This window comes from Heteronotia binoei, chromosome 8, assembly GCF_032191835.1.
Source record: "Heteronotia binoei isolate CCM8104 ecotype False Entrance Well chromosome 8, APGP_CSIRO_Hbin_v1, whole genome shotgun sequence".
Taxonomy (NCBI): domain Eukaryota; kingdom Metazoa; phylum Chordata; class Lepidosauria; order Squamata; family Gekkonidae; genus Heteronotia; species Heteronotia binoei.
Window position 1 is genome coordinate 80,375,897 of NC_083230.1, and position 25,766 is coordinate 80,401,662.

The window sequence follows — 25,766 nt, forward strand, 5'->3', positions numbered from 1 at the left end:
GGTTTAAAATAATTACTCCAAAAATGCGATTTCATTAATTGGGGTAGGGCATGGGGGGGATGATTATCTAGACCACTAGGTCCCATTGTTAGAGGAAGATTTACTGACACTGAGCTCCCTAAATCATCCTGAAACCTCTTCAGTTCCTTCAGTGCTAATGTTCTTAGTCCAGTCCTATTACTCATTCACTGTAATGTTCATCTCTAATTTACAATCTTTCATCCAAGGACCATGAATGAAATAACCTACTAAAACAACAACAGTGTAACCACTAACTCACACTGCACATTTACAAACTAAAACAGGTTTACAAACTAAAACAGGTTTGGGAACGAGACCAGGGACTAATACATGTGCAGTGAAGGAAAGGAAGAGAGTCAGATGGCAGTGAACCTCCTAGAGCCAAACATTAAATTTTAGTGTGGTGTTAGTCTTCCTGCATCCCAGAGGAATAGGATTCCCATTGTACACCTACCAACAGCAAAGGAATCCAACGCATCCAGTGAACCCCTGCTAGTTCCAAAAGCATCCAGGACATCAAGCCGAGACTCAGTATATGGAAGAAGGTCTAGTGAATCCAGTGAGTCCAATGGGGAGCTGCCATCACAACCCACTGCGGGTTCAAATGCATCCAGAACAGATGAGGAGGAGAGCTGTTTTGTGGCATCCATCACCAAGCCAAAGGAGGCAGGAGGGAGTGGTGTGGAGACTGGAATGTTTGCTGTCACCACAGGGGGAAGCAGTGGAGTACCACCTGGAAAGACTGGGATTAGCTGTGGCATCTCACTAGGCAGGTTGGCAGGGATGGCACCTTGGACCAGAGACTTTAACATGAGAAATAAAAAAAATGTTCCAATTAGAGCAGATAAATAAAATATGGCAGACACCCATTAAAAAGGCACTGATTGGGGGGGCGGAGCGTCGCTGGAACATGGCGGACGTGTTCTGAAGTAGCTCCTGAACCACCCCCTGTAAATCAGACGTTTAAACTCACCAGACTTCGTCGCTAAAACCCTTCTGATGGGACTGCAAACTAAAAGCAAAAAGAAATCGACCTCTAAAGGAAGAAAATGTGTTGCCGACTTCTTCAGGCCAGAAACTGCAGAAACAGTGAGTCCCCCTCTAACCAGATCGGTATCTAATATGGCCGCCAGCAACCCTCCTTCCCCGGGACTGGGGCAGGAACTTGAAGATCAAGAAGCCCCTTTATGTAAAAGGGACATAGATGTCTTGAAATCCGATATACATCGGTTTTTCACAGAGGCTATGGAAAACTTTTTGAAACCCATACGATCCCGGGTGCAAGAGCTCTCTGAAGAATTATCAGTCACCGCCAAACTAGCGGAGCAAGCAGCAGAGGGAGCGTTGGGGCTAAAGGAGGACGTCAATGCAATGAAAAAGCATGAGCTACAGCTCGAGAACAGGATTGCTCTACTTGAAAATCGTCTCCGAGCTGCGAACCTCAAATTTAGAGGGATAGAAGAGGGGGAGGAAAGAGACTTAGACCTATCTATTTTCATGACTAAATGGCTGACCAAATCTCTAAAAATGGAGGAGGGATCTCCAATCGCGATTGCAAAGGCACAAAGACTTGGTGCAATGGCGGCAGCAAAGCGCGGCAGGCCAAGAGATATCCTAGTAAGCTTCGTCTTCCCAAAAACAAGGGACATGATATTAAGGGAGGTGAGGCTACACGGGACACTTTCCTATAAAGGAAAATCAATCTTGGCTCTTCTGGACCTACCTCCCGAAGCCCTGACAAAACGAAGGAATCTCAAGCCCTTCGTTTCAAAACTCCATGAAGCAAATATTAGATTCCGGTGGAGCCCATCGTCAGACATTTTAGTTTTCAAAAATGGCGCCCTATTAAAGGCTTACAACATCGAAACCGGGAAGGTCCTACTGAACTCCTTAGCAATCAAGCTATCTCCGGCCGAAGAAAAAGCCCTGGAAAAGGGAAATGCTGCTGAAGAAAATATGCCATCTGGATCTTGAACGGTTTTGTCCCTGTTTGTTTTCTTCTAAAGCAGTTTGCAGAGTTCGTTCGTCTTTGGCGCCAAATCTGCTAACGTTCCCGCTGGAGAAGACGGCTCAAGGGCGCCATTGAGAGATTGTTTAGTGCCCACAGCGGTCTGCTATTGTTACTATACCTATAACCATGACTGTCTTGAAGTTTATTACTTGAAGTTCGTTATTAGTTCATAAGCAACGGGTATGAGAGACGAAGGGAGGGCGTGAGGAGTGAGGTATTGAGGTAGATGTTGGCGGGAAGTTTGAAAGTGAGTACGGGTGAAAGGGTGATTGTGGAGTGGCGGGATGGTGTGGATGTGTGTGCTTTCTAGTCTTCTATCCTTCCTTTTTATGTAACAGTATGAATGAGATATGCATGGCATGGGAAAGTTGGAGAAGATTGTGAATTAGTTATAATGCTAAGTGACTCACTTTAAGACAGAGGGAGTGAGGGGGAAACTGATTGTACTTTATTTCGCTGTGTGGTGTTAATAGCTCTTTGTTACTAGTTACATGCCCTTACATTTAAAGCTATGCATTTATCTGTTCTGCATCTATGAAAGGGTAGAGGAGTTTTGAGTGTATGTATTTCCCTGATAGAACTAAATGGTAGTTACGTCATAATGTTTGCTGTTCTGGATCATACTTGTTAACTGAAGAAGCCTGGACTGATGTTCTAATATGTGACCACAGGGGGGCGGTGACGGTGTTTCATCCCAACCTGTTTGTTTTACATCAATAATATTTATTGCTCCCTTAGTTAAGCTAAGTAGTTTCACCTTGAGGGGGTACTTTGTGTATTTCTCCCTTGTGCTCCCTGTACCAGGGGTGGTGGAACCTTTCCCCTTTAGTGGGGTAGTTGAGTTTGTTAATATTATTAATTTGCTAAAAAAAGCTGGGCAGAGACCCTAGTAGTTAATTCATTTGTTGGTTGACCCTACGTTTAGGGGTCGGAGTGTTGGAATTCAGTAAAGGGGGAGGGAACTTTTCTAGAGACCTTTTCATTTGTGGTATACAATACACCCCCCCAGAATTGAGAGAGGAGATAGGTTAAGTTAAAAGTTGTAGTTATTTATTAATGGTTATTTAAGTTTAGGGCAGTTGTTCCCTGTGAATAGTAATAGAAGTGCATGGCCGATCACATCAAAATAGCTACATGGAATTGTAGAGGATTTCATAACCCCATAAAACGCAAACATATATCCAATTATTTGGAAAAGAAAAAACTCAATATTGTATGCTTGCAGGAAACCCACATCAAGGAGAAGCACATCAACGTCCTCAAATCATGGTGGTTTGTCCAATCATTCCAGGCTCCTGGTACTTCCAAGGCAAGAGGGGTAGCTATCTTAATTTCCAAAAACACTCCTTTCGTTTGCTCTCAAACAAAACTTGACCCCCAGGGCAGATTCATTTTTATCAAGGGCACACTGGACGGGAAGCCTACTACAATAGCCTCAATTTATGCCCCTAATTCTGGCCAGAATGACTTCCTTAATAAAACGTTCTCCGAGCTGCATACATTTCAGGAAGGCAATGTATTAATTGGAGGTGACCTTAATCAGGTGATTGACCCTCTTTTAGACAAATCAAACCAACATAAAGCTATACGGAATCAGACCTCTCCACCTTCTAATATGGGTACGATTCTCAATAACTTCAACCTAATAAGACACATGGCGAAATTTACACCCCAAAACCAGAGATTACTCTTTCTTCTCTCCTGTGCATAACTCCTATTCAAGGATAGACTATATACTTGTCTCCCAATCACTAATCAATAGCATATCAAACGCTGAATTTGACATTAGAAACATCTCCGACCATTCGCTATTGCAGTGTGATTGGTCAGCTCAAGACACGGATGGAAAGGGTCCTAACTGGTCTCTAAATAGGCTTCTACTGTCCAGGGAGGACATACGTCTGAAGATAGAACAACAAATTCAGACGTACTTTGAGTTCAACACCAATTGCGGGGCCCCTCAAACGATCATCTGGGACGCCTTCAAAGCAGTCATGCGAGGAAACCTTATTTCTATCGCATCCGCTTGTAATAAGGCTCGTAGAAAAACCATAACAGATCTAACTGCCCGCATTGCAGAACTCCAAAATAGACATCAAAAATTTGGGGGAAACAAAACCCTAAGAAAATTAGACCAAACTAGGAAGCAACTGGAACTACTCGAATCTTCCTCCATACAGAAGTCTTCCCTCTACCTCAAACATAGGTATCTAACAAAAACTTCGAAATCAACTCGATACTTGAAATTCCGTATTGCCCAACAAAATCCCTCTAAATCCATCCATGCCATAAGAGATTCTAGGGGAACCCTACATTCATCCTCTAAGGAAATATCAAGAGTCTTTCTTGACTATTACAAGACGCTCTATGAATCAGGGAAACCCAATGGTCAGAACATTGAGAACTATCTTAAATCAATTAATTTCGATGCAACCCTCTCTATAGAACACGCAGACTTTCTTGATAGACCATTCGATTTGACGGAGCTAACTGCGGCTCTCTCCAAAAGCAAGAATAACAAAGCTACTGGTAGAGATGGATTCCCTTCGGAGTTTTATAAACTATACAAAACCTCCTTATTAACCCCCCTTCTAGAGACTTGTAATACGGTCCTTAAGGATGGTCAACTACCCCCTAGCTGGCGGGAGTCACGAACAATATTAATTCCCAAATTAGGCAAAGACAAGTGTAATCCTGCCTCATATCGCCCTATATCAGTGTTGAACCACGACTTTAAAATTTTTTCTACTATGCTGGCGGATAGGCTAAATAAAATCATTACTAGTTATATCCATCCTGACCAAGCAGGCTTCATGCCTGGCCGTTCCATCACGGATAACATCCGTAAATCTTTAAATCTGATCCATTTGGCAAAAAAGTCTTCGGCCCCCTCTCTGATTCTATCACTAGACGCAGAGAAGGCCTTTGACAAAGTGGAGGTTGTCTACCTAAAGACCCTACTCCAATTCATGAATTTTGGCCCAAACTTCCGTACAGCCATTTCGGCAATATATAGTGCCCCATCAACCCAAATTCTTACGAACTCTTTTAGGTCAGAGGAACTCTATTTACATAGAGGTACCAGGCAGGGCTGCCCCCTTTCCCCATTATTGTTTGCTCTCTCAGTAGAGCCTTTCGCACATGCTACTAGAACTTCACCTGGAATATCAGGCATTCAAGTGGGTGAATCTGAATTTAAAATAAGTCTATTCGCAGACGACATGGTGTTCTATCTAACCAATCCTCTCTCTTCGTTGACCCATCTTAAAGCAAACCTAGAAGAATTCGGCAAACACTCTGGCTTCACCATAAACCTTACTAAGTCGGAAATTTACCCTATTAAGATTCCAGAAAGCTTACAGCTACTTATAAAATCATCCCAACCGTTTAAGTGGGTTTCTAAATCATGGAGGCATCTTGGAATACAGATTCCATTAAGACTCGAGGACTTATTCCAAGCCAACTACGGTCCCTTAGCTAGCTCCATGACTTCTTCTATATCGGCTTGGTCCAAACTTAACTTTTCTCTACTAGAAAAAATTGACCTTCTCAAATCTTTCCTGCTACCACGCCTGCTATTTCTATTTCAAAATCTACCAATTAATGTCCCCAAAAAAGAGCTTGCTCGCTGGCAGTCACTGTGGTCATCTTTTCTATGGAACCATCGCAAACCTAGAATAGCCCTTTCCGTACTAACCAGACCATGTAATATGGGAGGCCTGGCCGCCCCGTTAGTGGACAAATATTTTATAGCAGCACAACTGAGAGTCATTGTTTATTATGCTTCACCATACGCCCTACCTGCATGGGTCCAAATTGAAAAAGCAGACTTGCCCAGTGTACTCCTACACGAATTTATTTGGTCCTCGAGAGCAGACAGAAAGGAGCTTAAAATCTCAAACCCATTCTTAAAATTTACCCTCCAACTCTGGGATCAATGGAGGAACACTATTACTCCGGCTTCTTCTCCAGTTATGGCCTTCCTTGGGCAATCTTGGTTCCCCCCGGGAAGAGACAAAACTCAATTTAGAGTCTGGAGGGAGAATAATATTTTTAAGTTAACTGATATTACGTTGAATGGTAAATTGTGTTCACACTCCCAATTAGAAAGTAAATTTAAAATTACCATTCCATGGTTCCAGTATCTACAAGTTCACCATGCATTACAGCATATAATACCCATTGTAATGCATAACAGGCCATTAAATCCGGTCGAGAAATTAATTAAGACAGGTAACTGCACCATAAAAGGAGTTATCTCTATGATTTATATTCTCTTAAATCAAAATACATGGAAATCCCCCTCCACTCATCTAAATAATTGGCAGAAGGATTGTGCAATCTCAATTAATGAGGACCAATGGAGCCAGCTCTGGACATCACCTTTATTCAAATCCAAATCCCTTTATTTTCGTCTTCAAAATTATAAGTTATTTGCAAGATGGTATATGACTCCTCTTAATCTCTTTAAGGCAAAGGCGAAGGCTGACCCCCGGTGCTGGAAAGGGTGTGGGCTTCCAGGTTCATTTTTCCACTGTTGGTGGGACTGTCCCAAAGTAACTGATTACTGGAAGTCTATTCTAGAAATGATATCAAAAATAGTAGGGGTAGATATCCCTTGTACCCCTGCAGTGGTCCTATTAAATCTATGGCCCGATCAATCACTGTCTACTTTGAAACAGGAATTGGTTTCTTTACTTTTGCTCGCTGCTAAAATTACCTTGGCATCTCACTGGAAACACCCAGATACCCCTCCACTACAGAAGTGGTGCACGAAAGTGTGGGACGTCCTGATACAGGACAAGCTAACTACTGTTATATCGATCCTGGATAACATCAAAACAAGAGACTGGTTTTTAAAAAAATGGTTTAGCTTCCTTGAATATGTAAACAGTTCCGACACTATATTTGGGAAACTGCCAGCAAAATATCTGAATATTATGATTTATTAGCTTTGAATTGATTTAACCTATAGTTTTGTGGACTATCGACTGGTATGTATCTCTTGTGAGATAATTTCATTTTTGTTAAAATCTGCTGATAATATCAAATGTGACGGTACATTTAAGGTAATGTCGTAGACCCCATGTTGGGGCGTGTTATTGGTTGTTGTAAGGTTATTTAAATATTTTCAATAAAAATTTAAATTTGAAAAAAAAAAGGCACTGATTAAAAAAGCTAGAATCTAAAGAACAGATTACACAGTTTCCCTATGTTTATATATTTATGTTGTTCATACTTTGCCTTTCTCACTTACTCAATGTAGAATTACATGGAGTAAGTCAATACAATCAATGGACAGCAATACCAACTTGCAAATGGATGCATGCATGCGAAAACATGCACACACAGCTTGCCATACATTCTGGAGCACAGAAACTTCCTCTCATTGTTACAAGATTACACTGACAATAATGGCTAAACATGGTTATGTTTAACCAAGTATTGGGGCAAGTCAGGACACAGGTAGCATAATTGTCTAGGGACAAAACAGGCAGGGGGACAGGCAAAGCGAACCAATGTGTTACAGAAGAGGGTTCAGGGAGACCAAGGCAGAGCAAGACAAATCAAAGACACTGAGCTGCTAACCTGCCACCTGCTTATTTTTATAGGAATTGTTAAGATGCCAGAGCAGGGAAGAAAATGTGAGTCTACATTACAGGCAAGGAAGGGTTTAGGAAGAGTATGAACATATTAAGTCACTTACTATCAGCTCAAGACTAGCATTGTCCATTCACTTGGTCTAATAGCAGAAGCCTCTCTATTTAACCAAGAATCTCCAGTGAAGGTGCCATGGCTGAATCTAGGTTTTTTCTGTCACTCAGCTATGAAGATCCCAATTCCTAATATGAGGATCCCTCTCAACTGGGATTTGAAACATAAGGAATCTTGCTCAGCTTTAACCACATTGGTGCCTATGTAACATGCTTAAACCTGGTGGAGTGCAATTTGTACTCTGGAAGGCAGGATCTGGGAGAATGACGCTTATGATCCTGTAGCCTGTTTCCACATACTTAACTATGCTTAGAAAACTTTGAGAATTACATCTACACAAGCCTTTCATTTATTAAAAAAAAATTATGCCCCTACTTTCTGCCTTCATTGGAGCTACCAAGTCGGCTAACAGATCAAAAATATCCACAATAAAAACCTTTACAACCAACAAAAACACATAATTCAAACAATTAAAACAAGGTTAATATACAAATACAATACAGTACACATACACGAAAACAGCATTTGAGGAAATAAAAGTGCCATGAGGCACTGCATATTCCTTTAACTCTTTAGTTCATGAGTTAACATAGTTCCTTTCTGAGATTTATGAATCCAAAGCTGAAATGAAAAACGATATCTACCTGGAACCCTCTTTTGCCCAAAAGGTTTAAAAGAAGAGCCTAGAGCAGCAACTGAGAGCAGAGAACAGACAGATCTAGGAAATTTACTCTTACCAGTGGGTACTGCGACCCCTCTGCAATAGAATCCAGGATTGAGTCCAATTCATCCCCAAGAACTTCTCCTTCAGTGAAGTCATCCACACTGTCAGAGCCTGGCATAGACACAGTGTCTGTAGAAGGGAGCAGGGTAGCAGCGGGCAGTGAAGTTGAGGGGCCTTTTGTTTCCATATCTGAAGATGAGAAAGCAGAGCCCTCGCTCACAGAGACACATGCAGCAATCGGAGTGCTGACATACTGAAGGCCCAAAGAGCAGTCTACAAAGTGAAGAAATGAATCACAGCTCAGTGAGCACACAGGCACAATCCAATCAAGTAACAAAATACATAGTAATTCAGAGAACCATAGTCTTCAAAGTGTCTCTATCAGCTTAAAAATACAACTCTTTGTTTTTTACTGAATGGTAAACTGCCAGCAGCTTACATTCCAAACCTACATTTCTAACAGCTCCTTCTTGATGCGTAGCTCACTCATAACTCCCACATTTTATTTGTGTATCTGGTGAACAAATGTGTTCATGTAGTGTTCCATTACCACAGTATATGTGCAAAAGCTTCATCCTGCACTGGTTCTTCTTTCTGCCCATCCACACAAAAGAAGGACCAGTGGCATCCTGAAGCTGGAACAAAAGACGTTCTGGAATAAAAGGAACTCCCCACACCTTTGCTCAGGACTATTGCTTGCCACTGCAACTATGCAGTTTAGTGACACACTAAGTGCGTAACCAGCTTTCCCGTCATTATGTCTCTTAGTTTTCCCAAGGTCAAAGTCATCAAGTGGAACAAAAATGGCAACAAAACCTAAAACTGTCACCTGTTTCAATGTCATCTACAGAACCCAAGCCACTGGAAACATTCTGTAGGGAGGAAGAAAAGATTATAGTCAATTATATTTTGAAAAGATCTGGCACCCCCTAATGTTCCACTTGCTTCTATGATTTTCTCAAAACGTTAATTCAGTTGCTATGTGTTAAATGGAACAGGGCTCTCACTTCTTCAACAGCTTGAAATGTTGGCATCACCATGACTAATGCGCTTACTGAAGTTCTTCCCTCTTCCCATCTATTGAAGGAGTTCGCCTCTATCCTGTCTTCAACCACCAAATCCTACTAATGGCCTATCTTCAAAGAAAAATAACTATCTGAAGCACACACAGAAGTAATGTTAGAATTACATGAGAACAAAAATGATTTTTCAAGTAATTGTTTTTCACCAAAAGCAAAGGATTTTTAAAAAACTGTCACAATTTATTTTAAAACTAAAGCATAAGTGCAAAGAAACAGAAGGCCTGGTGAACATTAAACTATAGAAATGTTTATTTCCCTCTTAACCAAAATAAGAACACTGAACAGAGATGTGAAAGCCCTGAAATCTGCCCCCAGCCTTTTTTCCAAACAGAAAAACTGGATATTTTGGAAGAGGAAAAAAATCCTGTGAAATATTTTCTCTTTGGGGATGAGAAAAATGCTCCATAAAATGTGGTGTGACTTACTCAAAATGCATCATACACAGTTTTTTATGTACAGCAATCTACAGCATTAGATGATGACAAGTGGGGGACCCAAAAGACACACAGGGAAGAGGGGAATCCATCTCGCTTGCTTGCCTGATGAGACAGCCACTTGCTGGGCAGCCTGCTCATTTGCAGCACAACACCACTATGAGTGCCTGCACCTGACAGATGCATACAGTGGCTCCCGTTGCTCCTCCTCCTTGTATGCCTGTCATGGCAGCAGTGGAGGGGGGACAGCAGAAAGGCACCCAGCATAGTCCAGCCCTATCTGGCTGGCTCATGTGATGAAGAGGGGAAGCAGGGAGTAGTGAGCAGCTGCCATGCCTTTGCAGCTGTTCATCCTTTCTTTAAAATGGTGTCTCACAACATATAACAAAACAGTCATATAATGAAACATTTTATTTTAATTTGTTTCCAAATTCTTCTGCAAACTTCCCCCAGGTCTATAGCAAAGTGCCTGATGTGTATTCCTGGCTCCATTAGGTTTTGCTATGAAGTCTGAATACAATCAATTAATTCCCTCTCTTCCTAGCATCAGAATTCACGTAAAAAATCATGAATGGACCCTATAAATTGGTGCAGACAAGTCCCAAAGTAGCTAAAAGAGGTGTAATTGAATGGTTCTCAACTTTGGCTGCTAGTCTGAACAGGATTCAGGCATGACTAACAATCTGCACTAAGGCCTTGTTCTTTGGGGACTGGTATCTCACAATGGTAAGAAAAGTGCATGGTGTTAATCAAGCTTTATGATTCCAGGCATACTCCATATATAACAGGAATTCTCTTGCCCAAGACATATCATCAGAGCTAATGGTGTGGATCCTATGCAGCATATGCAGACTGCATGAACAGGGATTCCCTTAATATTCTTTTATATTCCTGTTTCCTGCAATGAGAATTTTTAAGAGATGAAAAGGTTATTAAGAAAATAAAGTTTTAATGTTTTAAAATATGTATATATATTTTTAGTATTTTGGTATTTTTTTCTGTGTGTAAGTACCTGGAAGTGCAGTCCTAAACAGAATTACACCATTCTAAATCCACCAAAGTGAAGGGTGTCATTTCAACGATTAGAAGAATATGACTGTGCACTGGAAACAGCCCATTCCCAGTTCATTGTGTATCTTCACCCCAGCTTCTGTTGCATTTATATTTATTTTTAAAATTATATTCTGCCTCTCCACACTTTGCAGATAGCTAACAGCACCGTACAGAACAGCTTACACTTAAGGATTCTTAACAAATTTTTGCTCAAAGTTCTTTACCAGTTCTATTGTATTTTTTATTCTATTTCTGAATTGTGCTTACCAGAAGTGTATTTAATAGTTCTTACAGTTGCTATTTTAAAAGTATATTATAGTTGTTAACTTTTGGAGGTTATGGTGACCTCTGGTGACTGACCCCTACTGGGGGCATGGAAGATATTCAGAGAGGTGGCTGAATAAAGGCTGCCCCTGCCCTCCTGGTATTCGAGGGAGGTCTCCCATCCAAGTACTTGCCAGTGTCAACCCTGCTTAGCTTCCAAGATCTGACGAGATCAGGTTTGCCTGGGCTATCCAGGTTAGGGCTCATTTCAAAAGCTGCATTAATGGACATTTGTTATACATTAAGGCTAATACTCCTCTGTGCATACTCATTTCATGTGGTACTTTGCTTGCATCAGATTATATGGTACTAGAAATTCAGCTTCATTTTAAAACCAGAACGGTTTCAATGCATTAATTTTCCTACATACAATATATAGGCTTCAAGCCAAGTTCTATAGCAGGGGTGGCCAACGGTAGCTCTCTAGATGTTTTTTGCCTACAACTTCCATTAACTCCAGCCAGCATGGCCAATGGCTGGGGCTGATTGGAGTTGTAGGCAAAAAAACATCTGGAGAGCTACCCTTGGCCACCCTGTTCTATAGAGTAATTCTAGCATACACAAACACTGATCACTAGTGTTCTCATTTTTAAACTACCACATCAGAAATTACATCAGAAGGTTTTTACTTTAGCTTTAATAATGTGCTATACCACTAATGTACACTTTTACATTTATTATTAAAAGGACACAAAGTACACTTTCAAAACTCTGTCTCAAATGTTATGTCAGTCTTCTAAGACTTAAGAGGGAACTGAAGAGAACAGGAGAGAAAAATCCATCACATATGGCAACGGAATGTAGGGAAACAATATTTAGGCTACTCAGATGCTTGGACTGAGCAATGCTGGGAAGGCCGGTCCCTAGGTGACTTCTAAAAGAAAAACAGCTTAGAACAGCTTGTCCAAAAATCCAACAATGACACATTAAAACACTAATTTAAGCTCAACTGCACAGTAAATCACATTCTTTTTTAAAAGTAGAGGAAGAAATAATTAAGGAGGTTTCAGCTTCTAAAAAGTAGTTATTTGCATTCCCAGCTATTGTCTATCTAGATACATGCCTACCTGGTTTGGTAATGTGGAGGACACACCGTTACTGAGTAGAGAGAATGTTTCCAATTCCTGCTGCAAGGAAGAGAGACAAAGTAGCAGACACTTAACAGAACAGTGAGCTGTGAGAAAATTCCCAAACACAGTCACTTCCTTGTAAGAAACAGCAGACAACATAAAAAATAGTCCTGTTTCTGGTGGCCACGAGGGACATGGCAATCCTACATTACACACATAGTCTAGGAACTGCAGCCATCACTAGCTTCTCAGTGTTATATATGTAGCACAAGATATGCTCATACAAGAGTCAAACATGACAGTCTAATTAGGAATTTCACAATTTCTGAAGTAATTTGTCCATCACTAATAAGAGCTTGTTATCTGAATTCAGTTATTAGTAAATACAGTATCTTCACCCCACTCCCACCTCACTTTATGAATATCTAATAATCAACACAGAATAAACGTATCAACATCAAAGAGTTTAGTGCAGTACAAAATATTACCAAAATTTAAAATGAAAAATGCTTACATACAGACCAATAGCCATGTATGGTGCGCCATCAAGAGCCCAATGAACTTCCTGGTTTTGGTGCCTATCTAGGACTGCAAAAACAGCCTGGATTATCAAGCATTTGGCAGGACCACATGGCTAGCAAGCTATTTCAGGTTAGTGGATCATGTGTTATATAAAGCCCTTGGATGGTGAAACCCAAAGTTCAAATCCCAGTTCAACCATGAAATTCACCAGGGGGCCTTGGACAAGCTGTTTACTTCTCAGTCTAACCTATTTTACAGGAATGTTGCAAAGATAAATGTCCTAACCCTGTGTAGGCTTCCCCTGAGCTAACCAGAAGTACAAATGCCATACCTGAGGCCTCTTGTATGCTTTCCGGACCCTTAATCCCAGTTTCTGTGCAAGTTCCTGGCCAAGCTGTGCCACACTTTCATCCTTTAAAAGGAGAACACTATTAATGATGTTTTCCTCTGCAAAGATAGTATTTCATTTGATTCTTTACATATAGCATAGTTTCAGTTACAGTGGTATGCCTCTCTTATTCTTGACTGGCAATGGGGGAAAAACCAGATGTCTTTGTGACGAAAATATTAGGGAAGCAAATCAAACCTTTTGAGACACAGCATCCTAGTTTCTCTAATCACACAAGTAACATGCTTGAAATCTTTGGTGAACGCTGACTGTAGATTGCCTAGCACACTTCAAAATGGCCACTGACATCTCACAACACCGTCTCATGAGATCTTGCACACTTCTCTTAAAGCAGATAATGTCTCCACAATTTTGTGTTTTTTCTAGCAATCAGTGTAATTTTTGTTTGCTTGTTTACTTTTCATATTCTCATGCAAACCTGGGGCTTTCTGCTGGCTCACAGAAAAATCTACTTTGTCCAACCCTGGCTGCATCATGTAGAAGTTTGGATCAATGCTTTAACGCCATGTTCGGAATCAGATATATGTAATTCCAAATCAGACCACAAAGTGTGGATTAACAGATCTGCAAAATGAACCTATGGACAAATACAGGGCATTTCTCTACAATCCTGAAGGAAGTCCCAAGTTTGGAGAAAAATCAGAAATCTAAAACAATAATCAGAAGATCACTGAATAAAATAACTGAAACAACACCTACAGATTTAAGAAAAGAATGGCCACTGAGCTCTTAGTTGCTATGTTGGAGATTGGTAGGCAACCACATGCATTTCCTGGGTAGACCCTGCATAGGGGAAGGAAGAAGGGAAACCTGGAGAGAGGGGAGCAGATAAAGGTATGTTAGCTGGTGGGTTGGAAGGAGAGATAGAAACAGGGTATGTTAGCTGGTGGGTTGGAAGGAGAGATAGAAGCAGGGAAAGAGGAGAGACTCTGGAGGTTGCCAGGGAAGGGAAAGAATTAATAGTAGGAAGGAATATGAAAGAAAAATGAAATGGCCCTCAGCCCCCTAGGGGCTTGAGGCTCTCTTTAGACTGACCATGTTCCCATAACCCTGTCCTAAAACAATTATTATTCTAATTGTCTACAAGATAATACTTCCTTCTGTCTACTGCGTGAAGTGAAGGGTGTAACTTCAACAAGAATTAGAAGGATATGACTGCTTAAGACTGCACTGCAAATAGCCCATTCCCAGTTCATTGGTTACCTTCATTCCTAGCTTCTGTTGCATTTATATTCATTTTTAAAATTACATTATGCCTCTCCACGTTTTGGGGATAGCTAACAGCACCGTCCAGAACAGCATATACCTTAAGGATTCTTTGTAAATTTTCACTCAAAGTACTTTACCATGGTCAGAGATTCAACAGTTCTATAGCATTTTTATAGCTAAATTGTTCTTACCAGAAGTGTATTTATAGTTTTTAAAAGTTTATTATAGTTATTAACAACTTTGTACCACTTTAAAGTTGTATACAGTAAATATTTTAAATAGAGAATATGAAGCTTGAATCTCAAGCAGTTGCCAGAGGCAACCTGGCAAAGAAATTATGAAAAACAATATAACAATACTAATTGATAGGCAAGGAAAACAACTTTTGTTGTATTGTTTTTAGCATAGCACTAAGCCAAAAAAAATCCCACTTCCACGTGCAGCTTTCACAGTCTGCATTTTTCTTTGGAAATCGAAAACTTGTTCCTTGTAAAGGAGTTATTGCATAGGTCCACAAGCTCAATAGCAAATCAGGCAGCACACACTGCTGGAAGTCTTCAAATGCAATTGCTCAAGAACTGGTTTCAATCCTTCTTCAGCTTAATGGCTTCACAGTCCAAAGTTCTGTAGTAGTATTCTTGGAAGCATCAGTTGACCACCATTCTGAAACGCACAAGGCTGGTATAGCTTCTCTCAGTATCTTTTGGATTTGTTTAATGCTTGCTGTACATTATGTGGAATCATTCTTTATATATTGTGAATAAGTATCTGAAATAGAAATTGTTGGTTTCTGTGCCACATGGCTCTTTATTGTTGATAAATTGATGGTTGAACTGTGGGTTCTTGCATTGTTAACAATTATATTGCCATATATTTGACAGTTTTTGTCACCAATAATATTTTATGCTAGGAACTGGAATCTGTATTTACAGTTGGAGCAAGATTTGTGGTCACTAATAATAGTTGTATCTTCTGCTAGATTTAATAACAAAAAAACTCATTCTTCTGAGGTGTGAATATACATGTGATTCCAAACTAAATGTGAAAGGGGGTTCAAGGGCTAAGAGCTTCACTTAAAAAGAAACAACAAAAGCTAATGAACAGGTGAGGATGCTGCGATGGATGTAAACTGCTGAAAGCAATGGAGTACAGTGACGTAAAGCAAGGGAGTTTAGCTCACCTTGCCCACACACGCACATGCAAACAGGAGGACACATTAATAAATATATGCAGATATTCCTTGTCAAACCTAGTTTAAACCTAAACTACAACTTACATGCGGGAGTGAGAGCAAACAACAGCTGTTACATTCATATGCTTCCTTGTGCCTCCCTAGCTCATTCAAGCAGCGGGCTTTCCGGAACAGTGCACGGATATTCTCCTTGTTAAATCCCAAAGCCTTGTCACAGTCTTCCAAAGCCTTCTCATACAGGCCCTTTAAGGGGGAAAAAGAGACCATTATAATAAATAATCCTGCATGAAAGATCTTTTCCAAATAATATGACACAGTTCTTCAGAATGGGGGAGAAAAGGGGAGACAGAAATATAGATTATAACAGACATAGCCAAGCTGGAGATGAGATAGTTCTTAGCGATTCTAAATCTCCTTCAGGACCATAAAGCATGTACAAATGCTGAGTAGCAACAGCAGCATTATAACACTTCCAAAAGTTTAAAGTGCTTCATGCATATTATCTCTTCAACGTGCCTGTAACATAGGTATTATCATCTCCGCATCGTGGCCGCACCGCTGAGACTGAGTGTGCACGATGTATTGAGATCAATTAGTATGTTCAGGGAAAATATAAGATTTGTAGTTCTACTGCTCAGCCATTACTCTGTGCACGTAACAGCCAACACCTGGTTTCCAGTGGCAAAAGCAAAACACATCAAAGGCTACAGGAATTCACCCCAGCAACCCATTTGCAGGCTGACATATCCTCATGTCAGCAGGGACTGGGAGGATAGAAGACAGCTTTGTGAGTAGTTTGGGAAACAGGCAATTCTGTTCCCTCTCCCATGAGACAGCTAACATTGTGTCAAGTGTGGTAGATATGTACACTTGGCAGTCACACTTGATCAGGCATGCTCAGGCCACACTTTGAACAGAAGTGGGCAGACCCTTCTCAGCATCGATCTTGCTTTTTCATGTACAGCCGATTACACATGGACCTGGCTGTTTCTCGGCTACCTGACCACTATTTCTGGCATCTGCTCACCTGTAGGGAAAAATAATTGTTTTAAATGCTTACACAAGATCCTGGAGTAAGAATATTTATTTTTAGTATCTGGGATTTATTATTCCTTGGGAAGGACAGCCTCACATTCTGAGAAGCCAATTACAGCAGTTCAGAATTCCAATTAAAAAATAAGTCCAAAATCCAGAGCTGTGCCCCTTTTCATAACAATTCACCCTCTCCTATTAACTTCTCGAAAAGCATGCCTTCTTTCTTATTCTTTTCCTGGCATGGTATACTTTTAGATTGCTCTGTAGAAAGATTAAGGGCTGTTTCACAAATGCAAGACCACCACAAAATAACTGCTATGTCAAGTAATGACTTACATGTTCACATGAATCATTATAGATCTAACACCACTGAAGTTTCACATCACTCAACAGCACCTCTGTCCAATTCTTTTGCATGGAGCCCATCCACACATTCAACCACAAGTCATCAAGTGAGTAATCAAAATGCATGTACTCACCATGGCGAAATAGCAGGCAGCCCGATTGACATGCAGTTTGCATAAGAGATCCACTGGAATAGTCACCTCGTCTGAAGCTGCATATTCAGCCACATTTAGACCTTCCACATACTGCACCAGTGCCAGTTTGAAATCTTTTTCTCTGAATAAGTCGTTGCCCTCAACAAATAGGTTCCGCACCAGCTTTTGCAAAAAGGCCTGTCACAAGGATACAAACAAAACCAAGACACAAAACTTATGGGTGACTGAAGTTTCTGCATGTCCCCCACTTTTGCCATTCCATTGTATCCCTGCTGTAGAAGAGCTCTAGAAGCATCACCCTGTTTCCTACACGTTAAAACTAGGAGAATACAAACAGTATGAGTAATTAACTACCTATACATTTTGTGACCCCAAAATTGAAAGAAATAGGCATTAACAAGAAGGCCACATTCTGTCAGCTGTTTCTCCCCTGGCTCACTGAATGCTGCCATTATTAGTTTATTTATGTATTTAAAATATTTTAATGCCATTTCAAGGCAGCTTACAATTAAAAAACCACAGTATTAAAAAGCCATTAAATACTTCCCATAAAACAAAAGCAGACTATTAAAAACTAATGATAAAAACCCTATTTAAAGTACTGTAAAAAGATGTGTTTTAGCCTGGCACCTAGAAGAAAGTAAAATAGAGAGGCTTGCCAATCCCCAGATTCCAGCGGGGAATCCCCCAGTTTTGCAAACTCCTTCCTGCCCCCAGCCAGCTGGCCGGCAGGGGGAAGCCCCACTCCAACAACCGCCATGTGCCCTTCCACCTTGAAAGGCTTAGAAAACTCTTGGGAACAGCTTGCTTTTTCAAAGATGTGTATGCTTTTAAATGGGGGAAGAGCAAGCCTGCAGAATATGGCTGTTGTGAGAAAGGGAAGGGAAGCAGTCCAGTCCCTGCATTTGTTTTACAGTCCCTTCAGAAGTTGTTTGCACAGTAAAATCAAGCATTCAATAGCTCCCATGGTGAGTGAATTGCCCCAGTGAGACCACAAACAGTGTGCTTTCAAAATGTGTTTATTTTCACTGTTCTATGTGGGGGAGGGGGAGTAGAAGTGCTGCCAGCTGCTGGGGGATGAGGAAATGAAGACTGTATTCAGTAGAACTGCACTGCTGTATTTTATTTATTTCAGGGAATGGGGAAGTCTCCTGGCTCCATCCCAAAGTCTCCCAGCCCCACTCCCAAAGTCCCCAGCTATTTTGGCAACCCTAAAAATAGATGCCAGTTGAGTCTCAAGAGTTCCAAAGCCAAGGTGCCACCATGGAAAATGCTCTCTCTCTAATCATCACCTGCCTCACCTCTGAAGGCAAAGGCGCAGTGAGCAGGGCTTCAGAAGAGACTTGAAAGTATTGAAGGAGATGGTCCATCAGGTACCCTGGCCCCAAGCAATTTACAGCTTTAAAGGTACGAAGCAGCACTTTGTATTGTGCCTGGAAACAGACAGGTAATCAGTGCAGATCTTTCAGCACAGGGTTATATGATCTCTGTAACCAACCTCTGATAGTAGCCTAGCTGCTGCATTTTGGACCAACTGAAATTTCCAAATCATTCTCAAAGGCAGCCCCATGTAGAGTGGAATGGAGTGATCTAATATGGAAGCGATCAGATCATGGATCACTGTGGCCAGATGTTATATCATATCATAATGCTATATTTTGCTGTAGCCCTACTCATGGAACTGTGTGCTGATCTCAAAACACTTGCAGACAAGATTAGACAAGGAAAATTAGACAAGCCCAATTATATATTGGACTTATAGATAAGGTATTCCTTAAACTTATGGTTAAAGGTTGGAGAGCAGCCACTAGCAAAGAGTTTTAGAGCAAACTGTTGTGGATACTCTCAATTGCTGGACTCCAATGAGGACTCCTAAGAGCAAGATACTGGCTCACTGCATGAGCTGGATCAAGGTGATTTAAATCCCTGATCATGTTTCCCATACATAACAAATGTGCTGGTGGAATGAGTTTCCAGAGGAGGTTAGGGCCCTGCGAGAGCTTCCACAGTTCTGCAGGGCCTGCAAAACAGTGCTCTTCCACCAGATATTTATTAATTAAGATCTATGACAACAGACAACAACAGATACTGAACCATCTGACCCATAACAACAGACACTATCTGGCAAACCTCAAATGCACAATCGTGACCTCAGGACCTTTCTCTCAAGAGGACATCCAGTAGTAACAGCCAAATAACAACACTTAACATGGGCTGAATTGGCAGCTAGCCACCATTACCAACAAATTAATATATTCTATTTTAAGATCATAATAGCACCTGATATTGTTTTATGTTTTCATTCATGATGTATTTTTATATTTTTATGTCTATGGTTTATATCGATACTGGTTTTTATGACTCTGCAAATGTAAGCTGCCCTGAGCCTGCTTCGGCGGGGAGGACGGGATATAAGCTGAATAAATAAATAAATACATTTACTTTGGACACTGAAAACTGATTCCTAGAACAAGCAAAAGGTCTGCAGCTAAATAAAGACTTATTCATTTTGACCAGACACAATTAGGCTAATGCTGAGAATGCAGGTTGTTGAAACTATACCGGTCTAGACATGACAGGAAATTATTCCCTTTTCCACCCAAGCACCAATCAATATAAACTGTATAGCCAAAAAGACAGCACATACTGACAATACAATGTCATTTAGTTCTTTCAAAGAACAAATCTTACATTACCTCGTAATCTTCCTGGCTGAGGGGTAATGTGGATCTAGAAAAAGATGAAGAGTTTTGAGAAAAACAGAATTATGCAGTTACATGTGTCTCAGTCTAAGTGTGTACACTGCTGGATGCATAATATATGCAAGGGTGCAACTCCAAATTGCTTAATATAATCTTAAAACTTCCCTTAGAGCAGGGGTGTCAAACATGCAGTTCAGGGGCCGAATCAGGCCCCAGAGGGCTCCTATCAGGCCCCTGAGCAAGCAGCTCTTGTCTGCTTCCTTCTCCCTATTGCTTTCTTCTGCTTAACAGCTTGCTTTGTAAGGCTTGCTCAACTGAACAGGAGCTACAGAACAAATCCTATATTTTCTCCATTAGCTGAGGCTCCTCCCTTGGGGAGGAATAGCTTGCTTTGCCAGGCTCTCTGGATTACACAGCAGAGATACTGAGCCAAGCATCTTCCTTCTATTAACTGAGGCTCCCCCCCCAAGTCCCTGGGGAAGGAAGGAAAGAGCCAGAGCTTCCTTTGCCCAGTTCCCTGGCTCCCATGGGAGAAATACAAAGAAAGCACCTTTAAAACCAATGAGTGCTAATGTTTTAAGCATGTTTTAATTTTTTAAATATATATATATGTGTTTGTCTGTGTTCTTTATAAAAATTTATATCTCTGCTACCTAATCTTAAATAGGTACACAGATGGCCCAGCCTGACATTGATCGACCCAACAAAGTCTCTTTTATATCAGATCTGGCCCTCATAACAATGAGTTCGACACCCCTGCCTTAGAGCTTGCTGGACTGCTACTACACAGTGTCCAGATGCTTACTTCTAAAAATGAGCTTCCAAAAAGTATTTAAGCAGCTTTATTCATTACCTTGGTGTAGTATATTGTGCTGCCTCTTTGATTACTTGCTATTGCTCTGGATTATACAGGTATACCAGTGATGACACAAATACTAAGCTAAAACTTATACACACACCAGAATAATACTTTTCTATAAAAATTCACATTATATTATTATATATTATTTGTTTACATTTCTTTTAACTTCCAAGACAGTGATTACAGCCTGATTTCAGCCACAGGATAGTAAAAGTCCTCTTTCTAGCCACTGAGCTATGATACAACTAGTTACAGGTTACTGAACATATCATTCCCATGCCAACCAAGTGATTACAACTTAAACTAAAAGAAAAAATAATGAATCAGAATGCCTGAACTCCTCTGTCACCACCAAAACAATAAAGATCAGGTGTCTGGATAACAATGATCAGAGAATACCCCTCATGAAGAGAGGTCAGTATCACATAATAGATGCATATCTATATACAGCCAATGGAGAGTTAATTTTCTCAAGAATATGCTTGATTTCATGCATTAATGAAAACAGAAACATCCATTCTCAAAACAAGTTCACTTACTGGATAAACTGAAGCCCCTTCTCTATTTCCTCTTTCCTTTTTTGCCTCTCCATTACAGTCACTGCAGCGGGAGAAAGAATATATTAACTCTTTACAATCTGGTGAGTTTGTAATCGGTTTGTAACTATTCCAGACCAACCTTTTGGATGTAGGATCCACCTTTACCAGCAACACGTGATTTTTTTTTCAGTGTCCATCTTTCTCCATTTCACTCTCCCTCCTCTTAAAGATGCCAACAAATTTTTTAAAAAGCAAATAAAAACCATTTATGATACAGTCAGTGCAAACCTCCTTAGGTTAGGATGTGATTTTATTTTTACTATTTTATTTTCATCACAACCTTCCTCCAAGGAATGGGGATATGGCTCCTCACCCCCATCTGGAACTCTATGCAGTAGGTCAGACTGAGAAAAAATGGCTAGTCCAAGAGCACCTAAAGAGCTTCAGTGGCCAGTTAAGATCTAATTTGAGTTAAGGTCTAATTTAGACAATATATGGGAAATCATGATTTTTAACGTTAAAAAGCAGTTGGGGAGGCTGACTGGATTACAATCACAATGTACATTCATGTTGTTCTTGTTCTTTCACCCCACAATCAGAAGCAATAGAAAATGTGTCATCACCCAGCCTCTTGGACATATCTTTCTCAAAGGGTGATGTATATTTCCAAAGGAGAACCAGAACTGCTACCAGGAGGTGCAAGTACCTCCCCCACACTTAATGTTTGTATGTTGTTTTCACTGATGCAACAGGCAGAATGCTAACCTACCCCCTTAACTAATCAGTCGTGCCTGTTATGAGCCAAACACATCAGACTAGGTCATTTTTACAATGGTAAAGCACAAGAAGCAATATTTTTCCAGTTCATGCAGGGAAACTCAATGTACCTCAAGGATCTTTTAAATATTTTCAATGTGACTTTTCAGAAATGGTGTATAAATGGTGCTATAAAAATCAAAAACAAAACTGCAAACATAAATGAAACCATATTCCAGTATCACTTTCTGTACTACAAATGCAGACTCTTGGAACTGTGATCACAAAGTCAACAAGGAAAATAGCTTGTCCATCTTTCTAGAGACTTGTAAGAGACAGACATGCATCTCCAGCCATATTTACATGTCAGGTCCTGGTGAATGCATAAATTGCAGCTGTAGGTGAAGTTCCTCACCTCCATAAAATCCCACCTGTCATGCCTTAACCTATTCCACTTATAACCTCAGTCCTCAGGTGAAGTTAAATGGAAACTTACATGTACCTCATCAATACAGGTGGAGCCTCCAACAGGGAAATAGCAGCTCCCAGGGCTTCTACTAAAAGCTAATCTCCATTCCTGGAAAGACAGCACTCAGAGCATTTCTCTTATCAGAAGAATTTAAATCTCTCACTCTCATTTTTGGGAGGAAATACTTTTTACTCCACCTGCCATTTGGGATTTAACTGGAAGGATTTTGTATCACTGTATTTTTTAAATCTTTTTATTAGGAAGTGTTATATAATGTTACTAAAATAAATATTTTATTCTACATAAATTATTTTGGGGACTTTTGTGTGTAAAAGCAAGAAAAATATGCTAAAGATCAGAATGGGTCTGAGATGCCCTATATAGGGGGAAAGTTGTTTTTTATCCTCATTGATACCGTCTACAGTGCACAAAAGGAATTTTCTTCAACAGATGTTTATCCATTTCCGAAATCAGCCTAACAACTGAAATTATAATATATAGCTACTGGACAGCTCCTATTCACTCTAGTTAAAGTTCACTTCCCAAGTAAGTGATTGTGTGAAATGTTCCTGCAAGTCTCAGAAAGCTAGGAAAGCAAAACCTCTTATGTATACCTTGATTGCATTTTTCAAATCCACACCAGCCTAGACTTTATTTCTAGCTACTATATGACATGACACATTTTTGCCAATAGGTAACAGGTGGAGCCGTGAGATTCTTATTCTATATTTTTTAAAAAATTTGAAATGATCATATTAATTGTGAAAAGCCTGAGACAAACTCTGAAAAACCTTACCTCCTTGTTTATAATACTTTAGCAGTTTTGTGATTATCTTGTCAAACGCTTCAAACCTTCATGACTAAAAACTTAATTTTTTTATGAGAAGAGGTTTTCAAGATTTTAATAAGAACCCCTAGGCTGTAAAAAAATTGCTTCTGTAAGTCACACGTTATCTGTTCTCTCCACTAGAACCTACCATATTTACAAACATTAAATGCTTTACACAACTTTGACAAAAAACAGTTAAAAGCCTCACATTAGTGGAAAATGAATTATACTACACCATCATTCTCTTGTTTCTGAAAACATAACACTGGCCCACTAGCCAGCATTACCTACATCTGGCAACTGCACTAATATAGGATCCACCCAATACAGATCTTCCTAACTGCCATCACCATCTTCTGCCTTTTTCTGCTCTACTTTGTGTACAACCAACCACTTCTTCTACAGTACCTCTCCCCACAAGCCTTCTTGTTATGCAATTCTTCCTTTTCTGCACGTTAAGTCTACCCGCATAATCTTCAACCCTCTATATCTACAGAATCTTTTCCTTTACCAAAATCACACCAGCCAATATCAGGAACAAATGCTGCAAACTTGAAACTCATCATGAATTCAATTCACCAAAAGGATACCCAAGCCATAGGAAGGCAACGTCATCTTGACAGGCTACAAAAATTCTAAGAATCTTAGGTTATGTTTAAAAGGAACACTGCAGAATAAAAGCTTGATACTGCAATGGTGAAGAATTCTATGCTCTTAGAATACACAGAGAACACCTCCACAAAAAAAGGCACCTGTATTATTACTGATTTAAATATCATAAGATGTATACCTATCTCAAATTCTGAACATCTGGGGTTAGTAATATAAATGGGATTAGTACAATAAATCACCTGGTTGGAAGCCAGCAGTGGCTATGAAAAAAGCAGACTCTCTTTCCAGACATTTTACAGATAGAGAACAAAAACACAACATTGTTGTGGTAATTTGCTTTACATAAATATTAACCTACAAGTTAGCCATGGCCATCTAGTTCAGTAGCGATACCTAGAGCTGCAAACCCTAATTTGAGATTAGTTTTAATGACACTCGCTTCTCCAAATATTTACAAGCATTGTTTAGACCCTGCAAGATGCAGTGAAAAGGGAACAGATGAGCTTGGTCCAGCAGCAACAGCTTAACGAGTTTCCATTTCCCTGCTCTTCGTTCAGACTAATGGTTTTAGCTGTCAAATTAACACAACAAGCACACAACATGGATTATTGTAGCCCGTTTGGGTGCGTCGGTAGCTATTTTCCTTTTTTCTTACGTTTGCATTTCCTGCCCTCTTCTATTCTAAGGTTTCTCTTACCTTGCCCCCATTAACGCCCTAATAGAAACAACTTCTGTTTTAATTTCACTTAAGCAAAATCGACCTTTCCCCACCACCAGCTCAAGGCCTCCAATCCCCGGCCTCGCTTAGCAGAGGCCACCAGCATCAGAAGTACATCAATGGCGGAAACAGACAGGAAAGCGCCGTCTGCCTCTGGAAGCCACAATTTCCGTACGTACACCGAGTTATACCACATAAACTGTCTAGGGTGCTTCCAGGCAGAAAAAAAAATCCCACAAAAGCTCCCCCTCCCCCCTTTTTACCATATTCGTACCAAATCTTTTTACCAAGTCTGATTATAAAACTACAGCAAAAAAAAAAGAAACACTTTCCTTAGCAACCCCTCTCTCATGTGAGACAAGTGTTTATTTAAAGACTTTTTATGGCAACTGCATATAGCAAAAAAAAAGGAGGGGGGGTCAAAACCAGAGACGCTACATAAAAAATAGCGGCAAGTTCTCTTCACTCAGATGAGCACCTGGGATCGCCATTAACTGCCAAATTACTGCCACATACCTCCCCACCGCCCACACCACCGAAGGGGGCCCGAGAGGGAAGGATAATCTTGACGAATTCATTACAAACTACACCGACAACATTTCTGGGACTTGTATACCATATTTATTGCGGGCTGGCGTGAATAACTGCGCTTAGTAAATATATCCTGTACTCCTCTGCAAACCCATGCAGCATTTCTTCTGAGATAGTTTGACAAATCTCCATCCACCCTTTTACAGAAAAATAACAAAATTATAACCAACTCACCTCAGATTAGGTATTCTCCCTATACTATAATCAATTCTCCTTGATAAATGGTATGATATTACTAGCGATATTATTACAGTATTATTACTATTAGTAATAATACTAATAATTGTTATTTAATTACAGAAGGTAGCATTCTGTTGCTAGAGCTGCAGCCCTTGCAGCTCCCTCCATGTGCCTTCTGGTCTTTTTTTACTTTCATTTCCAGGTCTC

At 40.2% G+C, this 25,766-nt stretch overlaps 1 protein-coding gene across 3 annotated transcripts in view; it reads right to left on the bottom strand.

Annotated features, from left to right (window-relative positions):
* Nucleotides 1-25,766, bottom strand: part of ZC3H7B (zinc finger CCCH-type containing 7B) — a 75,216-nt gene extending 49,450 nt beyond the window's left edge. Inside the window, exons 1-10 of one of the 3 annotated variants that reach the window (XM_060245369.1) lie at nt 25,554-25,766; nt 21,405-21,465; nt 19,998-20,031; nt 17,281-17,478; nt 15,851-16,009; nt 13,288-13,368; nt 12,432-12,491; nt 9,301-9,343; nt 8,485-8,744; nt 476-824 (exon numbers count right to left, since the gene is read on the bottom strand). In XM_060245369.1, coding sequence (XP_060101352.1) covers nt 476-824; nt 8,485-8,744; nt 9,301-9,343; nt 12,432-12,491; nt 13,288-13,368; nt 15,851-16,009; nt 17,281-17,478; nt 19,998-20,031; nt 21,405-21,457 — 1,237 coding nt within the window. In that variant the 5' untranslated portion in view covers nt 21,458-21,465; nt 25,554-25,766. The remainder of the gene's footprint in view (nt 1-475; nt 825-8,484; nt 8,745-9,300; nt 9,344-12,431; nt 12,492-13,287; nt 13,369-15,850; nt 16,010-17,280; nt 17,479-19,997; nt 20,032-21,404; nt 21,466-25,553) is intronic. The other 2 variants (XM_060245368.1, XM_060245367.1) reach the window with 2 other exon arrangements.